The 23,256-nt window shown below is 45.5% G+C and overlaps 1 gene segment (V, D, J or C); it reads right to left on the bottom strand.

The window, feature by feature from the left end:
* Positions 1 to 437: 437 nt before the first annotated feature.
* On the bottom strand, positions 438 to 18,275 carry LOC119952352. The segment is given in 6 exon segments: positions 438 to 878; positions 2,385 to 2,693; positions 7,160 to 7,471; positions 8,263 to 8,556; positions 17,697 to 18,056; positions 18,159 to 18,275. Coding segments are annotated over 6 exon segments (1,665 nt in total).
* Between the last annotated feature and the right edge of the window lie 4,981 nt (positions 18,276 to 23,256).

Here is a 23,256-nt window from a genome sequence, read left to right as displayed (position 1 = left end):
TGGTGTTGGCGTAATAATAATTTTACAGATTTCATTGGCGTTTCTATTGAGGGAATTGGAATTTAAAGTGAGTCAGTACATTTTTACTCTGTTTGTTGTGCCGTTTTTGTCTATAATTATTCTTCTTGTGTGACTTATAATTCAGTCCTCAGGGAGTGCGATTCTGCTGTGTAAAGCTGTCCCCAATTCTGAAGTGACGTCCAAGACGACACGCCGTGATAGGTTTGCAACTCGTATGCGAATGTATCAGAGGGAAGTTACTGAAGATGTTCCGCAGGACCCTCGAATGAACAAACTTGAAACTATCACTGTTTTGCGGTGCCTCTGCTCTGGGAGTGGTGTCTGTCCAATTATTGGGATATGCATCTGTAAATATTCCATTCCAGTTAACAATAATCTACTTGGAAAATGCGTTCAAATAATTAATTGAGCGGTCATTTATGATTAGAGGGCATTGTTTTATTATCATTTATTCATGCAATTCAATGCAATCGACAGATTACGTTTCTCCATCAAAGCAAGGAAAATAATTAATTAAAACCATTTACCACTAGATATATTAACCGTCCTGGTCATGATCTTCAACGGAATCGTTTCATGTCCCACTACACAGGAATAAGAAGCGCCACTGGCCCACTCCTCGGCTGCAAGGGACAACAGACTGTACATGAAGAAGGAGCTATTGCCGTTCTCTGCCACCACCTCGGTGTTCTTGTATTTCCAGGGATTCATCAGCTGGTCATTAACGGTCCACTTGACGAATATTGCTCGGGGGAAGAAACCACTCACTAAACAGCTGAGCGAGATGACTTTCAGAGCGGAGACGTCTTCTGACGAGGGCAAGAGGACAAACACGGACGGTTGCCGCGGATTTTCAGCTGCAGAAAATTTGCAACAGATATTAATAAACTGAGAATTCCAGAGACAAAGGCGCTGGTTAGACGTTGCACTGAATTATAGACTTTCTCGTTTTGTACTCTGAGCACTTTCCTTTTTGCAGACCACGCGAAGAGTTGGATTCAATCATTCGTTGTTCTAGTTAAAGTTGTTTAAGTGATAAACTACATGAAAATTGTAAAATTGTGAAAGACGAACTGCTCCTCCTTGATATTTATTCTCCACCACAGCCAGTTCCAATTTGACCGGTTTTAAGCCAAATAGCAAATACTTCAATCCCTTCTGACATCAGCACGTTAGTTTACTCTTTAAGGGTATCTTTAGAACATAGAACAGCACAGCACAGTACAGGCGCTTCGGCCCACAATGTTATGCCGACCATTTACCCTAATCTACGATCAACCTAACCTACGCTCCTCAATTTACTCCTGTCCATCTGCCTCTCCAAGAGCCGCTCAAATATCCCTAATGACTCTGACTCCACCACCTCCGTTGGCAGTGCATTCCATGTCCCACCATTCTCTGTGTAAAGAACCTACCTCTGATATCTCTCCAACACCTTCCTCCAACCTTAAAATTTTGTCCCCTCGTGATAGCCATTTTCGCCCTGGGGGAAAACCTCTGACTATCCACTCTATCCATGCCTCTCATCACATTGAACACCTCTATCAAGTCACCTCTCTTCCTTCTTCGCTCCAGTGAAAAAAGCCCGAGCTCCCTCAACCTTTCTTCATAAGACATGCCCTCAGTCCAGGCAGCATCCTGTTAAATATCCACTGCACCCTCTCCAAAGCATCCACACCCTTCTGATAATGAGGCGACCAGAGCTGGACACGATATATCATGTGTGGTCTAACCAGGGTTTTATAAAGCTGCAGTAAAACCTCGCAGCCCTTAAACTAACTCCCCCTGTTAATGAAAGCCAACTTATTAACAACGCTGGGAGGCGACTTTAAGGGATCTATGTACGGGGACCCCAAGATGCCTCTGTTCCTCCGTACTTCCAAGAATCCTGCCTTCAACCCTGTATTCAGCATTCAAATTCGACCTTCCAAAATGAATCACTGCAAATGTATCTAGGTTGAACTCCATATACCACTTCTCAGCTCAGCTTTGCATCCTGCCAATGTACTGTTGTAACCTGCAACAGCCCTCGACACTCTCTTCAACTCCACCAGCCTTCGTATCTTCGGTTAACTTACTAACCCCCTTCCTCTTCCTCACCCAAGTTATTTTTAAAAACCACAAAGATCAGAGGTCTCAGAACAGATCCTTGCGGGACACCACTGGTCACTGGCCTCCAGGCGGAATACTTTCCATCCACTACCACTCGCTCTCTTATTTTGGCCAACCAATTCTGTATCCAGACAGCCAAATCTGCCTGTATCCCAAGCCCCCTGGTCTTTGTTAAAGAGGATTCAGTAAATCGATTATTCTCTGGTAAACAGCCACAAAAACGCATGTATTGCTTCAATCTCAATGCTTACCGTTTTCTTTATTGATTGAATTACGTAAAGGAGTTAGCAGATCCTGATGGTTACCCACGCAGTGGAATTGAGCCCGACTAAGCCAGGCTTGTGCTGAGACGTTTACTTTGCTGACCACGCTCTCAGGTAGCGCTCCCGTTTCAATGGCAATCTCTGATTTTAAAAGCTTCCTCTCTTGGAACCAGGAAATGTTGACCCCATAAGGGGCTTTCGTCACGACACACGTTAAGGTCACTGTTGCCTCCAGTAGGACCTGTTCTGCTGGCGGTGGAAGTAGTGTAATTATGGCACCACCAATATCGCACTCACCTGTGAAACAGAAGTGAAACTCATGAAAAGTATCATTTAGGAACAGAGTGTAGGAATTTAACTCTTATTCCCATGTGAATAATTAACTTTGTGATACATAACGGGTCGTTGTCGTCGAAACCATTGCTATTCAAAGGCCATTGACTGAAACCGATTCTGGACACTCTTTCGATTTGATTAGATTTATTGCTGTCGCATGTATTAGTATACAGTGAAAAGTATTGTTTTTTGCATGCTGTGAGAACAATGCATACCATACATAGGGAAGGAAGGAGTGACTGCAGAATATAATGTTGCAGTTATTGCAAGGTGTAGAGAAAAGATCAACTTAATACGAGGTAGGTCCATTCAAAAGCCTGATTGCAGGAGGGAAGAAGCTGTTCTTGAGTCGGTTGGTTCATGACCTCAAACTTTGGTATCTCCTTCCTGACGGATGCGTGGGGTCCTTAATTATGCTGGCTGCCTTTCTAAAGCAGCGGGAATTATACATAGAGTCAATGGATGGGAGGCTGCTTTGTATGATGGACTGGGCTACATTTACGTCGCTTTTTTAATTTCCTGCGGTCTTGGGCAGAGCAGGCTCCATACCAAGCTGTGATATAACCAGATAGAATACTTCCTCTGGTGAATTTGTAGAACGTAGTGAGGGTCGTAGCTGCCATGCCAAATTTCCTAAGTCTTCTGCGAAACTATAGTGTCGGCATGGGGGGACCAGGACAGGCTCTTGGTGACCTATACACCGAGAAACGTGAAGCATTCGACCATTTCATAAGAACATAAGGACATATAAATCAGGAGCAGGAGTAGGTCATCTGGCCCCTCGAGCCTGCTCCGCCATTCAATGAGATAACGGCTGATCTTTTGTGGACACAGCTCCACTTTCCGGCCCGAACAACATAACCCTTAATTCCTTTATTCTTCAAAAAAACTATCTATCTTTACCTTAAGAACATTTAATGAAGGAGCCTCGACTGCTTCACTGGGCAAGGGATTCCATAGATTCACAACCCTCTCGGTGAAGAAGTTCCTCCTGAACACAGTCCCAAATCTACTTCCCCTTATTTTGAGGCTATGCCCCCCAGTTCTGCTTTCAGCCACCAGTGGAAACAACCTGACCGCATCTATCCTATCTATTTCCTTCATAATTTTATATGTTTCTATAAGATCCCCCCTCATCCTTCTAAATTCCAACGAGTACAGTTCCAGTCTAGTCAATCTCTCCTCATAATCCAACCCCTCCAGGGATTAACCTCGTGAATCTCCTCTGCACACCCTCCAGCGCCAGTACTTCCTTTCTCAGGTAAGGAGACCAAAACTGAACACAATACTCCAGATGTGGCCTCACTAACCCCTTATTCAATTGAAGCATAACCTCCCTAGTCTTAAACTCCATCCCTCCAGCAATGAAGGAAAAAATTCCATTTGCCTCCTTAATCAGCTGTTGCACCTGTAAACCAACTTCTTGCGACTCATGCACTAGCACACCCAGGTCTCTCTGCACAGCAGCGTGTTTTAATATTTTGCCATTAAAATAATCATCCCTTTTGCTGTTATTCCTACTAAAATGGATAACCTCACATTCTACTTCGTTCCTATTGATATAGACAGGGGCATGTACTCCACTACGCTTCCTGAAGTCGATGACAATCTCCTTCGTTTTGTTAACATTGAGGGAGAGATTATTGTTGTCGCACCAGTTCACCAGATAATCTATCTCATTCCTGTACTCTGGTCTTGTCATTGCTTGAAATCCGACCCACTACGGTTGTGTCGTCAGCAATTTTGTAAAATGAGTTGGAGGGGAATTTGGCCACACAGTGATAGGTGTATAAGGAGTATAGTAGGGGGCTGAGGACACAGCCTTCTGGGGCACCGGTACTCAGGATGACCGTGGAAAAGGTATTGTTGCTTATCTTTACTCATTGTGGCCTGTGGGTTAGAGAGTTTAGGATCCAGTTGCAGACGGAGGAGCCGAGGCCAAGGCCACTGAGTTTGGAGATGTGTTTCATAGGAATGATAGTGTTAAAGGCTGATCCAGAGTCGATAAATAGGAGTCTGACAAAAGTGTCTTTGTTATCTAGGTGTTCCAGGGTAGAGTGCAAGGCCATGGAGATGGCCTCTGCTGTGGTCCTGTTGCAGCGGCAGGCAAACTGTACTGGAACAACGCAATCCGTGAGGCTGTAGGTGATTCGTGCTATGAATCACCTTTCGAAGCACTTCATAATGATTCATAGACTATCATAGAATTTGCAGTGCAGAAGGAGGCCACTCGGCCCATCGGTTCTGCACCAGCTTTTGGATAGAGCACCCTACCCAAGCCCACACCCCCACCCTGTGCCCATAACCCAGTAACCCCACCCAACACTAAGGGCAATTTTGGACAGTAACGGAAATTTATCTTCGCCAATCCACCTAACTGCACATCTTTGGACTGTGGAAGGAAACTGCAGCACCTGGAGGAAACACACGCACACACGGGGAAAACATGCAGACACTGCACAGAGAGTGACCCAAGCCGGGAATCGAACCTGAGACCCTGAAGCTGTGAAGCAATTGTACTAACCACTATGCTTCCGTGCTGCCATTGGTCGATAGTCATTAAGTCACTCTGCTTGACTTATTTTGGTACAGGGGTGATGGTCGTCTTCTTGAAGCAGATAAGGACCTCAGATTGTTGTAAAGAGAGGTTGAAGATTTCTGCGAATACCCCCCCCCCCCCCCCACCCCCACCCCAGCTGATCGTGCAAGACCTGAGTGCTCGTCCGGGTACCCCATTCGGGCCTGTGGCTTTCCGTGGGTTGACCTTCGAGGACTGCTCTGACGTCTGCAGTTGTGATCTCAGATACAAGTTCATCCACGGCTTCTCGGGTGGAACTCTTCGGTCTGGCTGACCTCTTGCTCAAAGCGGGCATAGAATGTGTTGAGCTAATCAGGGAGGGGTGCGTTGGAACCGACGATTTTTCATGCCTTCATCTTGTAGCCCGTTATGTCTTGCAGACCTTGCCATAGACGGCGGGGCTCTGTGTGGCTAGCTTGGGACTCGAGCTTGGTCCGGTACTGTCTTTTGGCATCTTTGATGGATTTCTTTAGATTATTTCTGGCTATCATTTATAGGTCCGGGTCGCCTGACCTGAACGCCTCAGACCAAGACAATGTAATGGAGATTGTCTCCATTATCTCCATGTTGTCCTCGATAACATTTCCAGTGTGTTTGCACCCAGACCATTTGTGATGACTGAATCAAAAGCCAAGTGTGACAGCATGAATAAATTCATAAGTAGTGCTGCCCCACACTGACTATCACACGTCTAGAATTCAGTAGACCAGAGAAAGTAATGAGGCCATTAAACCCAGCACAGATCCCTTGAAGTCTGCAGCTTCTCTCTGTCCACTATGTCTTTTATGTCGCTTCTCAAATTGTTTATGTTCTAATTGTTACCCAGTTCTGTTTTAAACTCAGGAAATGTCTTCATTACATTGTCCAGCAGTGCAATTCACATTCAAACTATTTAACGCGTATCCTCCTATTTCTAAATTAACTGCTGCCCTCCCAAGTGTGAATTATTTGAAATAAATATCAAATTGTAGATGCACCAGGGAATGGCATTCCTTGTCTGGAATATTTTAACCATTTGTAGTCATAAAAATATATAGGTCAAAGAGAACATAAAGTAGGGGGCATAGATTTCGAGCTACTGCCTGTGAACTACAATAGTTTGCAATGCTGGTGTGAGGTTCTTTTGCTGATACCGGTCATTCATGAGATTTCTCATATGTTAGTCTGGTAAGAAGAACGCAGAAGAAAATATGACCACGAGGCAGTTATAAGAAGGTCCACCCCACCTGCCCAATGGCAATAATATTATTCTGAGAAAAGGGGACCAAAACTGTCTACAGTACTCCAGTCTGAGCTGACGCGAGCTATGTCGCACTCCGCAAATACTGCATTGTAGGAGATGCCAATATTAACATGGAATGTTAAGTATAGGGAATATCTGCTATTTCATTGTGAACAAGAAATTCCCTTTGCGGTAGCTCAAACAGAAACGTCAGTGTTCTTTTACTTTTGTAAATAGATGCTAGAAAACTAACATGCACATAAAACATAACGTTGTAAATACCCAGCTGGAGTGTAACTGTTTCTTCGGCAAAATGTACCCCTCAACAGAAACTGTTTGTAGAAGGTTATGTGCTGAAACTGGCTGTCGAATATTCCACTTCACCATCATGAATACAATATTAAAATCATTCATTGGTTGTTAAGTGCTTTTGGACAATTATATATTGGTAAAGACCGTACAGAAAAATAAGTCGCTCTCCTGTTTTGATATTTGAAGAAGATACAAATTACACGCTTAGAAAATAAGACAAATCATAGGACTCTTTATAATTTCAATAGAAATACTGGATTTGACTGATGTCAGCGACGAGAATAATGTTTCGCTTCCCTGAATTGCATCACTTACCGTGAGGTCTGTTGATACTTCGGTTTTGTACGGTGTGTTCATGAGTGACCTGGCAGGTGTAGACCGTATTGGAGAACCATTCTCTGGCTGGGACAGTCAGCCGACTGATGGCCGAGAAGTTCCCGTTTACTTCGGAGGCAGGAGAGTTGACGATGCCCGAGTTGAAAGCTTGACCATTCTTCAGCCACTTCACGTTGATTGAATTTGGATGGAAATTGATGATTGAGCAAATTACAGTTGCAAATCTGCTGCTTATGATTTCTTCATTGGGACTCATGGTGAGAAGAACAGTTGGATGATGGACCACACGCACTTCAGAGAATAACATATTATTGAAAAATTATTTTTTTCTATCCAAGCAATGATAAACTGTTTATAAACTGTTCCATTTAGATAGAATCAACAAATCTGTCGGCCCAACAGCTCAATGTTGCAGTTGATGATTCACATGAAAGATCTCTCTCATATTTCAACGACCGCGAAAAGAAACAACCACCGTTTCCTCCCCGCTCATGTGATATTCATCTTCCCCTGAATGGCGTCTATGTAAAACTATGAACGACTGCATTTTTCATCTTATTCTATTTGTGTAAAAACTGTTCCGAATTTCTGATTTTATTTTAGCCATTTTCTGATATACGATCCAATCTATCAATCTCTTTCACTGCTCGCAATATCTCGCTTTGGTCCAAACTCCTAATTTTACTTTCCAAAGAATATATCACCAGCCTATTCGATATTACTTCATAGTTATAATCTATCAGCGATAGCATCGCCCCTGTCAGTATGTTGTTCTTTCTCCAGAGTCCCTGCGTCAAATTTGCAAGGTGGACTGCCAACAGTACTATATTTCTGAAATGGAGACTACAAATCTGCACAGTGTCTGAGGGTAATGTGGGGATCAGATCTGTAACATAACTCTAAGTGTGATTTGAACACCAACGTCATGCAATTGTGGTATGAGAACGTGAACAGGTTGTACACCAATGCTACAACTTTCTTGAAACCATTCTCTCAAGCATTTATATATAACTTATTTGCTGGCCACATTAACCCTTCGCCCACGCACGGCACTGCTGCCCTGTGCATCCCAGAACGCTAACCTGGAATTTCGGTCTTCCAGACCGTCCCGCCTCGATGAACCTCGCAGTAGATGGTACTACTTCCCACCTCTGATTCAGTGATGGTTAACTGGCTGCTCAGGGTGTGAGTTCCCTCTTTATTCAGCACTGGTGGGTATGTTTTCAGTCCAGTGGTGATCATTTCTTGATCTTTCTTCCAGGAAACTCTGCTGATTTCGGGGGAGTAATCCATCACCAAACAGCCGTAGGTCACGGAGCCAGCAATGTTTGTTTGTTCACAGGAGGAGACATAGAGGGAGGGCGGAGACGGTATCGCTGGTAGAATATAGAATGATAAACTACACATGTTAGACATTTGATTCGAGTTTAAATAATAGTCAGACAAGTCACAGATGGATGGCAGGTATAACCTAATTTCAAGACCTCCCGAGCATAATCTAAATTTATGATTTGATAGACCCGACGTGATGTGCGATCAGTCTTGTCCGCCAGGTAAGACAGAGATTTGAAAGAGGACAATATGTCAATGAAGACCTTTTTATCGCGTTCACGATGGACGATTGTATCACGGACTTCCTGCAGCCCGTGGTCCCTGTTGAGGAAAAGAAAATCACTTATTCCCCAAGTAGCATCTCCTTATATTAGGTCAACTGAACTTCTATTTAAACTCCTATGCCATCAATCTCTTCACATCTGCTTTGGACCATTTAATCACCACAATATTTATCTACCTCCGCCCTTTCAAACTTACCTGCCAAACAAGATATAGCCTGTTTTCCTCATGTATACATATATGCTCAGTATCAGATTTGTTTTGCGTTATTCCCCTCCTGTGTATCATTTTGGGCCGTTTTCTCAGATTTAAGGAGTCATTTAATCAAGCTTTGTAGTTGCGTTCAGATGGCAAACTTGAATGACTTGAGGCACCATTTGTTCTATTAATTAGGTAACTGCTAACGGTGGCATTACCATTAGAGAAAATTCTAGAATGCAAGTAACGCATGAGCTATGCTTTGGTCATTGGATATTTAAACTTTAGACCACAGAGCGTGTTCATTCGCTGGCTCCTGTCACTGAATTATCTTTCAATCCATTTGCAATGCTCAATATTCTTTCAGAAATTGTACTTTATTGAACAATTTTGGATTCCGCTCAGCGCATTATTTCTGAAAAGGTGTCACAGGTTCTACAACCCCCATGCCAAGGAATACTTACGCACTCTCACTTCAGTGTTTTCCTGCTGGATGAATTGCAATTGCATTGAATCTAAAAATTCCCTTCGGGGAATTTCAAGAACAGCAATGCTTTGTAACGTTTGCCTTATCCAATTCCTCACTCATATGAATAATTGCTAATAACTTCGAATCCCAAAATGAGTTAATTTAAAGTTGCACGTCAAATTGTCCCCGCTATTTCACATGGGTCATTCCAATCTTCAAATGGGATTTCATTGGTTATAATGGTAATCTCTTGTTCATATCACAATTCTTGGAAATCTGAGGCACGGATCTTCTTTCTAGGAAGTGACAAAGTTAATTGATGAGGGAAGGGCTGTAGATGTCATATACAGGGACTTAAGGAAGGCGTTTGACAAAATTTCCCATTGCAGGTTGATGGAAAAAGTGAAGTCGTATGGGGTTCAGGGTGTACTAGCTAGATGGATGAAGAACTGGCTTGGCAACAGGAGACAGAGAGTATTGGTGGAAGGGAGTGTCTCAAAATGGAGAAAGGTGACTAGTGGTGTTCCATAGGGACCCGCGCTCGGACCACTGTTGTTTGTGATATACATAAATGATCTAGAGTCTAGATTCTAGGGTATGATTCTCTCTTTGTGTGTGTTAATGGAGAGCATGTGAGAGTTCCAGTGATCAATCTTGGCCGCTGTAAAGCTCCCTCGGTCTCTTTCTCTCTCACAGTCTCTCCTTCTGTGGCACTATCGTGTTTTCGGCTTCTCCTCTTTTTTCTTTCCATCCTCTCGCTGCCCGAGGCTAACCAATGTTAGCCAGCTGAACAAAGCCAGGGTTGATGCCTGAGATGAGGCAGCTGTCCTGGCTGGAGAGATTCACTGCGATGACACTGATGTCTTTGAAATTTAGTAAAATGGGAGGTTATCCGTTCGAATAGTCTCAATATCGGAAAGGGTTTCACAGTGGAAATCCTGAGAGGGTGTTTCCCCCTCACCAGACTCGCCCCATCCACCCCTGCCCCAGTCTCTCCGGCTGGGTGTCTAGAATTGGGGCCAAATTCTCCTGTTGATGTGGAAGCCTTTAAGACAAAGGTGAGGAGACGTCTATTTTCTCATCGACAGGCTTGAGAATAGAATAGAATGAAATAGAATATCTGGAGTGCGGGAAGAGACAATTCGGCCCATCGCGTCTGCACCGACCTTTCAAATGAACACTTGACTCGCAAACAGATTTCACATATTCCCAATAACACCATAACGTGAGCTGCAAAACTCTGTATGCTAAGGAACAATGTATCATGGTAATTCACCAAACCTGCATATCTCTGGACAGTAATAAGTCTTACAGCACCAGGTTAAAGTCCAACAGGTGTGTTTGAAACACTAGCTTTCGGAGGACTGGTTCGGAGCCTGCATCTCCACATCATATCTCTGGACTGTGAGAGGAACACGCAGCAAGCAGAGGAAACCCACGTGGACACGGGGAAAGCGTGCAAACCCTGCATCGACAGTGACCAAATCCTGGATTGAAACCCGGAGGCGCACTGAGGCAACAATACTAACCATTATGCCACCGTGCCGCCCTCAGGTCTGAGGAACATCAGTCGATGAGGAGATTGGACGAGAGATGAATGAGGGAGAGATGTTTGGACCCTAATAGAATGCGGGCGCTATCGGGTGCAGGAAGAAACTGGGTTTGATGCTAAAATATTTGTTTCGGTGTAAATAGTAAAATCTGAGCCACTATCACTTGACTTTACCATACACCATGAGGTCCATGATCAGCACATTACAGCGCAGCACTGTCCTTCTCGTTCTGTCTCCAGCTTTTCTCTGGAGCTGTTGCACAGATGAGAATGACAACTCAGATGTGAAGTTCCTTTCTCACCTGCATACGGCGGGGTTGGTTTACATGGCGGTTGGTTTCAGAGCAGGTGCCCACACCGCAGGGAATTCATGAACACAACACACCAATGACCAATTCAGATGACCCCGTGTATTGTGGTTGAGACAGCTGGCTGTGTGTGTATTCTTAATTATTCGAGGGTTGTGGACGTCCATTCCACGTCTATTTGTCTCTCTATATCGCCTTCAGTCGCTTTCTCTCTCACAGTCACTCTCTCTGTGAGTCTATCTAGTTTCCACCAGTCCTCTATATTACCTATATTCTCTCGCCGCCCGTGGCTAACCAAAGTCAGCCAGTTTAACCGAACCAGGGTTGATTCCTCAGATGAGACAGTTCCCCTGACAGGAGAGATTCGCTACGATGAATTTCCGTGAGAGTTTCACAGTGCAAATGCTGAGAGTGCGTTTTTCCCCGGTGTACCTCCGCTCCCCGTGACTCGGGTGTCGAAAATTGGGCTTACATTCTCCGGATGACGTGTCAGCCATTTAGGATTTAGGTGAGGAGACATCTATTTCCTCACCAAAAGGTTTGGGAATAGAAAATAGTAATATAGAAGTACTACAGTGCAGAAGGGACCATTCGGCCCACTGTGACTGCACCGACCTGAAAATGAGCACTTGGCCCATACACAGATCCGTCCATAGTCCCACAACTTCATGAGGCAAACTGCACAGTCCTGGACACTAATGAACAAAATATCAACCAATATCGACCAAAACTGCATATCTCTGGACTGTGGGAGAAAGCGCAGCACCTAAATCAAACCTAAGCAGACACGGGAGGGTGTGCAGACTCTGCACAGACAGTGGCCCAGGCCCTGATTGAAATCGAGGGGCGCTGTGACCAGCAGTGCTACCCACAGTGCCACCGGAACGCAGGGACGTCTAGGAAACCGCAATCTATGAGGAGATTGAAAGCTGAGATGGAGAAATTTTTGGACGCTAAGGAAATGGGGCGCAATCTGGATCGGGACTGAAACTGGGGTTTGCGGCTGAAATATTTGTTTCTGTTTAAATGTTAAAATCTGCGCCATTAACACTTTGTACCATGATCAGCGCTTTGCAATCTTTCACTGCCATTCGCTTTCTGCCTCCGTCTTGGCTCGCGTCCTGCTGCATGTAACTCTTGCAGTTCGAGAGCGAAAGAAGAAATCGCCCACCTGCGATTCTGCACTGTATTCGACCAGGAAGGAAAGTAGGATTGGTTGTAAAGAATAAACTTTCATTCCATGACAGGGAACCGAACGCGGGCCGCAGCGGTGAAAGCGCCGAATCCTAACCACTAGGCCACCACGGATGTTAGAGGACAAACTTTTTGCATTAGCCTGGAGTGCTGATTTTCTACTGGTATCGATGTAACAGATCGAATTGCACAATGCTGCTTGACTTCATGTGTTTTGCTGCATTTGCGCCTTACACGAGTGATGTCTGATTTGGTTTGAACATCTTACTCCCCGTGGGTCGTTGGTCTAGGCCCTAGATTCTAGACGAAGGTATAGGTGGTCTGATTAGCAAGATTGCAGATGGTACTAAGATTGGTGGAGTAGCAGATAGCGAGGGGAACTGTCAGAGAATACAGCAAAATATAGATAGAGTGGAGAGTTGGGCAGAGAAATGGCAGATGGAGTTCAATCCAGGAAAATGCGAGGTGATGCATTTTGAAAGATCAAATTCAGGAGCGGACAAGATGGTCAATGGAACGGGTCTTGGGGAAAATTGATGTACAGAGAGATCTGTGAGTTCAGGTCCATTGTGCCCTCAAGGTGGCAACGCAGGTTGATAGAGTGGTCGAGAAGACATACAGCATGCTTGCCTTCATCGGACGGGGTATTGAGCACAAGAGTCGGCATGTCATGTTACAGTTGTAAAGGACTTTGGTTAGGCCACATTTGGAATACTGCATGCAGTTCTGGTCGCCACATTACTAGAAGGATGTGGAATATTTAGAGAGGGTGCAGAGGAGGTTCAGCAGGATGTTGCCTGGTATAGAGGGTGCTAACTATGAAGAAAGGTTCAGTAGATTAGGATTGTTTTCATTGGAAAGACGGAGGTTGAGGGGAGACCTGATTGAGGTCTACAAAATTATGAGAGGTATGGACAGGGTGGATAGCAACAAGCTTTTTCCAAGAGTGGGGGTGTCAATTACACGGGGTCACGATTTCAAGGTGAGAGGGGAAAAGTTTAACGGAGATGTGCTTCAAAAGTTTTTTATGCAGAGGGTGGTGGGTGCATGGAATGCTTTGCCAGTGGAGGTGATAGAGGCGGGTAGGATAGCATCATTTAAGATGCATCTGGACAGATATATGAACGGGTGGTGAACAGAAAGAAGTAGACCTTGGAAAATAGGCAACAGGTTTAGATAAAGAATCTGGATTGGCGCAGGCTGGGAGGGCCGAATGGCCTGTTCCTGCGCTGTAATTTTCTTTGTTGTTCTCCACGTGTGTGCGTGGGTTTCCTCCGGATGCTCCGGTTTCCTCCCACAGTCCAATGATGTGCAGGTTAGGTGGATTCGCCTGGCTAAATTATCCTTAGTGTCCAAATAGGTTGTGTGGGGTTATGGGGATAAGGTGGATGTGTGGATTTGGGTAGGATGCCAAGGACCGGTGCAGCTTCGATAGGCCACATGTCCTCCTTCTGCACTGTAAATTCTATGATGTTTATATGTGGGTACAGCAAGCAATTGGGAAGGCAAATGGATTGCTGTTGTTTATTGCATGGGGAACAGAACGTAATACAGAGAAGTTTTGCTGCAATTGTACGGGACATTGTGAGATAAATCTCTGTACGGCGTGCTGTCACTGGTTCCTTGGTTAGTAAAGGATGTAACTGTTTTAGGGACAGTTCATAGGCTGGTACTCGAACAGTAACTAGGATGGGCGCCAGGGGGTGTCAGGCGCGGTTGGGAGACTGGTGGGGGACGGGTGGGTTTGGGGCAGGGGGTGGCGACTGGTGTTATATTACGAGGAACAGTTGGACAGTTGTGACGGTGCCCCATGGAGGTTAGAAGATTGATAGGTAATCTAATTGAAACATATAGAATTGCGATGGAACTTGACAGGCTGGAATGCAAACAGTTATTTTTGCTGCTGGCAGAAAGTAGAACGATGAGACACCATATAAAAATAAGTAGTTTACCCTTTCCGATGGATAAGAAATGCTTTTTCATCTCTGAGATTTGAAAATAATTGCAAAAATGCTCATTTCTTCCCCAGAGAGCAATGGAGGCACGGTCAGTGTTTTTTTTAACGCAGGCGTAGCTAGATTATTGACCAAGAAAGGGAGAGGTATTAAGGTTTACGGTGGTAGGCAGGAATGTGGAGCTGAGGCCGCTTCCAGGTCAGCCATGATCTTCGTGAATGGCGGAGCAGGCCCGAGGGATCTAGTAGTCAATTGCTCTGCCTAATTCGTATGTTTGCGTGGAAAGGTAACCTTTAAATCATAATTAATTAATACAGTTCGGTCATCTACAAGGCAAGGAAGAAAACACAAATTTAAAATGCAGTTTAACTTAAGCACAAAAATTGGATCAATATGTTTTACAGACTCAGAATCACACTATCACAGTACAATACAGCACAGATGAGACACTTCGGCCCATGACTCTGCACAGATGAATGAAAACCACATGACCTACCTGCCTAATCCCATTTGTCAGCACTTGGCCCATAGACTTGAATGTTATGACGTGGCCAGTGCTCACCTGGGAACTTTTTAAAGCATGTGAATCAACCCGTCTCTACCACTCTCCCAGGCAGTGCATCCCAGACCGTCGTCACCCTCTGTAAATATGTCCTTCTTCCTCAAATCCCCCCTAAACATAGAACATAGAACTGTACAGCACAGCACAGGCCCTTCGGCCCACGACGTTGTGCCGAACTAGTCTGAAACTAAGTTCAAATCAACCTGCTCCCAATTATTCTGGTGCACTCCATATGCCTATCCAATAACCGCTTGAAAGTTCCTAACGTGTCCGACTCCACAGCTGGGAGTGCGTTCCATGCCCCAACCACTCTCTGAGTAAATAACCTACCTCTGAAATCCCTCCTTTATCTTCCACCATGAACCTTATAGTTATGGCCACTCGTAACAGCTACATCCACCCGTGGAAAAAGTCGCTGAACGTCCACTCTATCTATCCCTCTCATAATCGTATACTCCTCAATTAATTCATCTCTCATCCTCCTTCGCTCCAATGAGAAAAAGCCCTAGCTCCCTCAACCTTTCCTCATAAGACCTACCCTCCAATCCAGGCAGCATCCTGGTAAAACTCCTTTGCACCCTTTCCAATACTACCACATCCTTCCTATAATGATGAGACCAGAACTGCACACAATACTCCAAATGTGGTCTAACCAAGATCTTGTACAATTGCAGCAGAACCTCACGGCTCTTAAACTCAATTCCCCTGTTAATAAATTCGAACACACTATAGGCTTTCTTCACGGTTCTATCTCCTTGGGTGGTAACGTTCAGAGATTTATGGGCATGAACTCCGAGATCTCTCTGCTCCTCCACATTCTTCAGAACCCTGCCGTTAACCTTATAATTTCCATTCAAATTTATCCTACCAAAATGAATCACCTCGCACTTTTCAGGGTTAGACTCCATCTGCCACTTTTCAGCCCAGCTCTGCATCCTACCAATGTCTCTTTGCAGCCTAAAACAGGCCTCCACATTATCCACTACTCCACCAATCATGGTGTCATCAGCAAAGTTACTAACCCAACCTTCAGCTCCATCATACAAGTCATTGATAAAAATCACAAATAGCAGAGGACCGAGCACACCGGTGTATGGTACACCGCTGGTGATTGGGCTCCAGGATAAAAATTTACCATCTTCCACCTCCCTCTGTCTTCTATGTGATAGCCAGTTACCGATCCAATCGGCCAAATCTCCCTTTATGCCCTGCCTCCTTACTTTCTGCATGAGCCGACCATGGGGCACTTTATCAAACCTCCTGGCCCTGACCTGGAACTTGTGTTCCCTCGTAATATACCCTTGTAAAGCAGAATTGTCGAGGTCAAATGCCACACAATAAATAGAAAATAAGCAAACTACTGATGTTTCTGTAATCTGAAACAAGAACAGATGACGCTAAAAAAATACAGTGTTGAAGTTTTGAATCCTCAGATTTTTGTTGACATTGTTTCTCTCCTTATAAATCCAACGGATAGGTATTGATGTCATTTATATTTTATTAATATTGGGAAATATTTCTGTACTATAACCGTTTGAGTAATATTAATATAACTCGCCTTCATCCTGCAAGTTAATTCATCATTTACTTTACATTTTCAATATTATTTCAGGTTTTAAATATCGGCACCAATACAATATATTCATAATTGGATCTGTAATCAACACTCAATAATATACATATGAATATCTATAATTGTTTCCTTATTTCTAAAACCTGCATTTTCTCTCTACAAATTGCTTACAAGCAGATTTAAACACATAAACAACATATTTTGGATGTAATCTAAAGATTACAGAAACCAATGTGACATCACCAAACAGTTTCACAAACTTCACTACTCAGAGTGACCCAGGCACATAATCTCCTCAGCAGAAAGACACTAAATTGCAAACCTGAGGGACTGAAAATGCTGCTTAAACTTCTACTCCTTTCGGCATAATCAAATGTAACATTTTAAATAAAACTCAATGCATTATCCAGAAGCTGCCTGTCACTGCAAGAAAGGTTTCTTAAAATAAGCATAAGTATGAAATAATGGCAGAAGAATTGTACTCAGACAAACATGCATAATACATTACTGGATATTTTGCAACATATTTCAACAATGACGGGCGATATTGTCTTGCTCGTTCTACTGATTTAAATCTAATCCAAGCAGGATATGTGTTAATTATGTTATTTTATTTATGTAACATTTATCCTGTTAATGAAGACCCGGCACGTTAAATAAGAATGTTGGAATATAATTCGCGCAAATAAAATTTCAATTAAATTGAATTTAAAACACGTAGTTTAAAGTTTTCTTAACCCTTGGTAGCATTTGGTTTTCTTCCTACAGTCGTATTTAAAGCACAGTAAAACACAAAAGTAATAATTTATTTTAATCAGAAGACTTAGAGTACCAGATGTCACCAACATTAAACATGGTTAAAAAGGAATAACTTTTTAATAAATCAGTACATAAAGTACGCCAGGAACAAAGTTGTATCCGCAGATAAATTATAATTCCCTCAAACGGCTCCTTAACGCCTCCCTAGTTTTCTCCTGGAATCACAGAATCTACAATCACAGAATCAGCGGCAACAAGTTTCGGTGACACATTTGTTATGAAAGTAAATAGAAATGTGAAAGGATGGCGCGGGACGAGATCATTTATCTTACCTGCTAAAACTGTTACCATTGTGCCTTGCCCCCAGTAATCAAGACCATAGCCACCTACTGTTCTTGCACAGTAATACATGCCGCTGTCTTCAGGTTTGAGACCGTTGATATTAATGTACAGTGTAGAGGAGTCTTTTGAAGTGACAATTCGACCCTCGAAACCAGGCGCGTATGACTTATTATCCGTTGGATTGTAGAAAGTAAGAAACCACTCCAGCCCCTTCCCGGGAACCTGTTTAAACCAGTGCATATAGTAATTCTTCAGATTGAAACCAGCCACTGAACAGGACAGTTTGTGATGTTCTCCCTCATTTTTAGTCACAGAAGCCGACTGGCCTAGCACGATGGCGGATTGGACATCTGTAAGTGAAAATGTATATATATTGGTTAACATTCAAAACAAAAATAGAAATAAAAATTGAGTTCACTTAGTGGATTGTTAAAACAGTCAGATTTACTCACAAGTGAAACAAATCAGTAAGCTGCAAAGGCCCAGAGAAAGACCCATCTTCTGGTCCTCGGTTATAACTGATTAGCAATCGTGTTTCGGCGCTGCAGCTCCGTCTCCTGATTTTCAAATGGAAGCTGAACCACCCCTCCATTTGTACTGCTTGGGCACCTATGCAAAAAAAAAGGGCTGGACATTGGGATCCACTCCTTTCCTCTTAAATCATGTTTCTAACTGAGTTCCGCTGGAGAAAGTTAACAATTAGTATTCCATGATCCTCCACAAGTACATTGTTTGATTGCCGATTCATTGTTTGTCTTTACACACCATCTTTGTACAGTAGATTTAGTTTAAAATTGAATTAAATCTGCACATTCTCTATAAAACCCTACGTGTGCTTAGTTTCTATTTCTCTCAGATAGCTGTGACCCTCCAATGGATTTCTTTAGAAAATCAATGAAATGCCTATTGTATCCTGGGCCAATATTTATAACTCTGTCAACATTCCTAAATCATAATTTCCGGTGATTTTTCACAGTGTAGCTGTGGGGACTTGCTGTGCGAAATATTACGGCCAATTTTCCGTACAGTAAAATTGTGGTTGCACTAAAATCTCAAATGACCTGCAAAGCGGTTTGAAATGTTCGAAAAGGAGATTATATAACTGGGATCTTCACCCACCTCCGCAGCCACAATTTGTCCCAGTATGTGGGGTGGATAACAAAAAAACACAAACGGCTTGACGATACTTTTCACAAGAAAGAAGGAACGTTTTCCCCGGTGATTCGAAAGTTATAGACACGTATTATTTAATTTCAGACATCATCCATCGCCAAACCATCTGCTGCCCTTTTGAAAAACCTCCCTGATTCAATGGGTATTCGAATCTCAGTTCACCTCATTGAAGATTGTTATTTTTTTCACACTGCAACAATTCTAAATGGCAACACGTTGTGATTGACCCTGATCACTTTTTCTGTTATGATACTGCAGGGACCAGCTACAAACTCCATCGGAGGAAATTAAACCATAGCGACTTTCTTTTAATCGCTGTGATGAAAATGTCCATAAAACTTTGAGAATAAGTAAGAAGTCTTAGAACACCAGGTTAAAGTCCAACAGGTATGTTTGGAATCACGAGCTTTCAGAGCGTGCAGCTCCGAAATCTAGTGTTGTAAGTCTTCTTACTGCGACCACCTCAGTCCAACACCAGCATCTCCGTTTTTTGGGAACAAGCACTGAAGGTTAATCAACATTGATCAACGTGACCGCATTAAATAATACATAATATTCAACTTTCAATTGTTTGAAGTTTTTATTTTAGTTTAATCAATTACGAGAATTCATCGAATTCATGTTGATGTTATACCAACTGTCTTCAGAGATTCAGATGTGGAAAACAGCAGTTCCATGGGGTATTTCACATAAACATATGCATCTGTACTGGGATTGGCACTCGGTAGAGCGAAATTACTTGGCTCAAACTGGAATTCTCTGTTCCTGGCGGGAGCGCACCCGGGCCTGTGGGATTCCTAGTGGCGTGGGTGACTTATGGGGGACTCCCATTGACAAACGGAGGGAATAGAGAATAACTCCACCAGCAAATGGCGCGACACTGAGATGCATGCAGCTGGCGCACCAAACAAACCTGGGCGAGAAATGGGAAACGTGATTGGATGCAGAATAGGTTTTGATGCCAAAATCATAGGGGCGTTGATTTCACGCCAAATTGGAATTCTCGACAATGGCGTCAATGTGTTCTGCTCCGCGTGTACAGCAGGCACCATTCGCATATCATTGGCGGACCTGACCTGGCGTTCTCTGGGGCCTCCACGATTCTCAACCTCCTCGTGGCAAATTCGTGATGGCGCGGTTCACTTGTGCCTTTACAAATCGTGAAACAGGCGCCATGGCTGATGCGGGAAGGAGAGGGAATAGGTCATGGTGCGACCATGGGATGCCGATCCTGACATTGGTCGGGTTGGTTCTGGGGGGGGGGGGGGTTAGGGGCTTGGTTTTACCAGGGCCGGGGAGTGGAAACGGGCAAAGACCTTGGAACTGAGGTGATCCGTCCATGGGACCAGCATCTCCCGGCAGAGACTGCCATTGCCATGGCCCAGAAGGCAGGCATCTTGCTGCACGCCCCACTGTCCACCCACCTTGACCTCATGTTCTTCTGAGTGACACCGGGGGGAATTTCCCGCCCCGCCCCTCAGCCCCACGCCCACACCCCACCTCCACACCCTCACCCTCTGTAAAACCACTCCCCCCACCCGGACTCCACCCACTGGCAGAGTATCACCACGCCCGCCCAAGGGTAACGCCCACATATGCCCCCATAGAGAGGTGCTGGACGGGGGCCGCAGAACCAGCCAACGGTACCCGTGAGAGCAACTACAGGCACCAGGTCCATAGGGGGGACTTGCGGGGGCAGACTCTGCAGTGCCAATCAAGGACCATCGTGTAGCCCGTTGGGCCAGTTTAGGTACGGGGGACACACCATGCCAACATGTCTGCCTTCCACCACCTGTTGACAATGGATATTGGAATCCACCCAGCAATGGTGGCCTTTCTCCTAGTCGCAGCAGCCCTGGGGGATGTACAGTGGCTGTATGAACTGGAGCTGACCGAGGAGGAAGAAACTGCCTCAGCAAAGCCTACCGCAGAGTAACAGGAAGCAGGCAGTTAAGATTGCGAGTCTGCCACACAACAGGCTGAGGAGGAGGAGGTGGAAACGAGGTGTTGCATGAGACCTCATAGAATCCGGCTGAGCAGTGAGTTAGCGCGACATATCTACCAGATCATGGCGCACCAGGCACTGCAGCGGATGGGAGGAGGACACCCGGTCCCGGTGGCCATCAAGGTGACGGTCGCCCTGAATTTATACACCAGCGGAACTGTCCAGATGTCCAGTGAGGGCCTTACGGGAATCTCACAGAGCTCAGTGCACAGTTGCTACCGTCACATAGGACCGATATGCCCAGTCGGCAGAATACATCCATTTCAATGTGGAATGACCCCGCCAGGATGTCTGGGCAGGGGTCCGCCACCAACGTCGGGATGCACCGGTTTCAGGGGATGATCGGCGGGATGCATGTCGCCCTACGAGAACCTGCAGATGCCAAGCTATTCTACGCAAACCAAATGGGTGCCAGTCGATGAACGTGCAGCTAGTGTGACCATCGGATGTGCAATATTCATGATGGTGCCCGATACTCCTGCAGTTTGCACAACACCTGCATCCTGGCACACTCGGAGATCCCAGCCTCTTCGAAGTGCACCGCCGGCTGCGGGCTGTCTCCTGGGTGATATAGGTGATCCCCTGCAGTTGTGACTGATGACGACTATTCAAAGGCCAGAGAACGATTTGCTACAGCGACGCCCATGCATCGAGCAGGGGCGTGATCGAACAGTACTTCGGCATCCTGGAGATGCGGATTAGGTGCCTTGTCTGCTCTGCAATGGCCTCACCGTATGACGCTGGGAGGGTCAGCCACATCGCGGTGGCACACAGTATCCTCCACAAACTTGTGCAGAAGAGGGGTGAGGTGCTGGGCTAAGTGGATGAACGTCAGGCCTCGCCTGATGAGGAGGATGCACGGAGAGCACGCGTTGGCATGACATCAGGCCCGGGCAGGCACGACAGGACGGACAACATGTGTGCCAGGGCCAATGCACACAGGATGCTCTGATTGTCTCCACGTACACCGACTAAGTGTTGGGGGTTGGGGGGGTCTGGCCAGGGTCACGGACATTGCAGCCCACCGCCACACAGCCCCGGCTACCCCTTGCCTGCAACCCATTTGTGATACACAACTGCTGCACTACAGGGTGATGGCCCTTGATTCGCAGCCTGGTCCATGCGACAAGCTCTGGTGCTCCGCATTGTTTCATAACATCTGACTCCTACCCACGGTAGCAGTTTTCATCGATAACCTGGGTAATCCCAGCAAACAAGCTGTTTATTCTATCACATGGTCACATCGATCCGCTGGGGTGCCTGAGCCAAACACACCCGCATCTCCTGCCCATTCCTCAGCCCTCTGCGCCCTCTCTGCGCCACAGCAAACCAACCCACGCCCCACACCAATTCGGCAGAGCATGATGCAGGTTGGAACATTGTGCTCAGGTGTTAAATGTCAATACAAATATCCAGATGTGTGCCCTCTTCCCTGTCACTAAACTGTTTCCTGCACAGAAGAGATGTCTACTTTTCTGGCAGTCCGGACTCTAACACTACGTCCAGGTGGATTCCCAGATGGTACATCAGGAGTAGAGGTGCCCTGTGCGAATCCCGCCCTGTGACCTAGCTCCTCTTTGGGCGCCATCTTCTGATGCAACCGGGCCTGGATGGGCCCGGCTGCTGCTTGGGTTCCACCCTGTTCAGGCTGCTACATAGCAATTGCACCAGTGACAGGAGAGTGGAGTCCAAGGTGCTGCTGTGTTGCGGCACCTCTCCTACAGGAATCACCCGCAGGGTCCCCATCATCTTCTCCTCCTTCGGGATGGAGGTGATGGTGCCTGACGTTGGCCCCTGACTACTCCAGGGATGGGGCTATGCTCTAAGGCTCCCTCGCCACTTGGCGCTGCCAGTGCTGAAGGTCTGCTGCATTCTGTACCAGAGTCTACATTTTGGCGGCAATGGAGCACGGGAGTGGACCACCTCCTTCGGGATTACACCACATCACACTGTCACTGTGCCACGAGCTTATGGGTCTGTGCCATATCAGACAGCGAATGTGCCATGTCCCTCTGGGACGCTGCCACCATACTCTGTGTCTGCAACATATCGGCTAGCACCTGGGCAATGCTGCCAATAACCTCAAACATGGCCTGCTATAACTGGGTCACGCTCAGGACCGCAGCTGCAATGTACAGGTGGCTCTGGCATATGGCTGCTTCTTGGAGGGCAGGCCTACCGTAAGCTTTGGCACAGATTGACCCAGTCCTTGGACATGCTAATCCATGGCTGAAACTCTAACCCCCAAGGCCATTATTGCAGACCAAACCCTTGCGGTGTTGGCCTGGGTAGTACACACGACCGGCAGGACCTCCTTACTCCTGCAGCTAGTTAGACGTCTCCGCCTGAGCCTGCAGGTGCTAGATTCCTGC

The sequence above is a fragment of the Scyliorhinus canicula genome, chromosome 17 (genome assembly GCF_902713615.1).
Source record: "Scyliorhinus canicula chromosome 17, sScyCan1.1, whole genome shotgun sequence".
Lineage (NCBI taxonomy): Eukaryota > Metazoa > Chordata > Chondrichthyes > Carcharhiniformes > Scyliorhinidae > Scyliorhinus > Scyliorhinus canicula.
The sequence above is the reverse complement of the archived record's forward strand: the minus strand, read 5'-3'. Positions and strand labels throughout refer to the sequence as shown.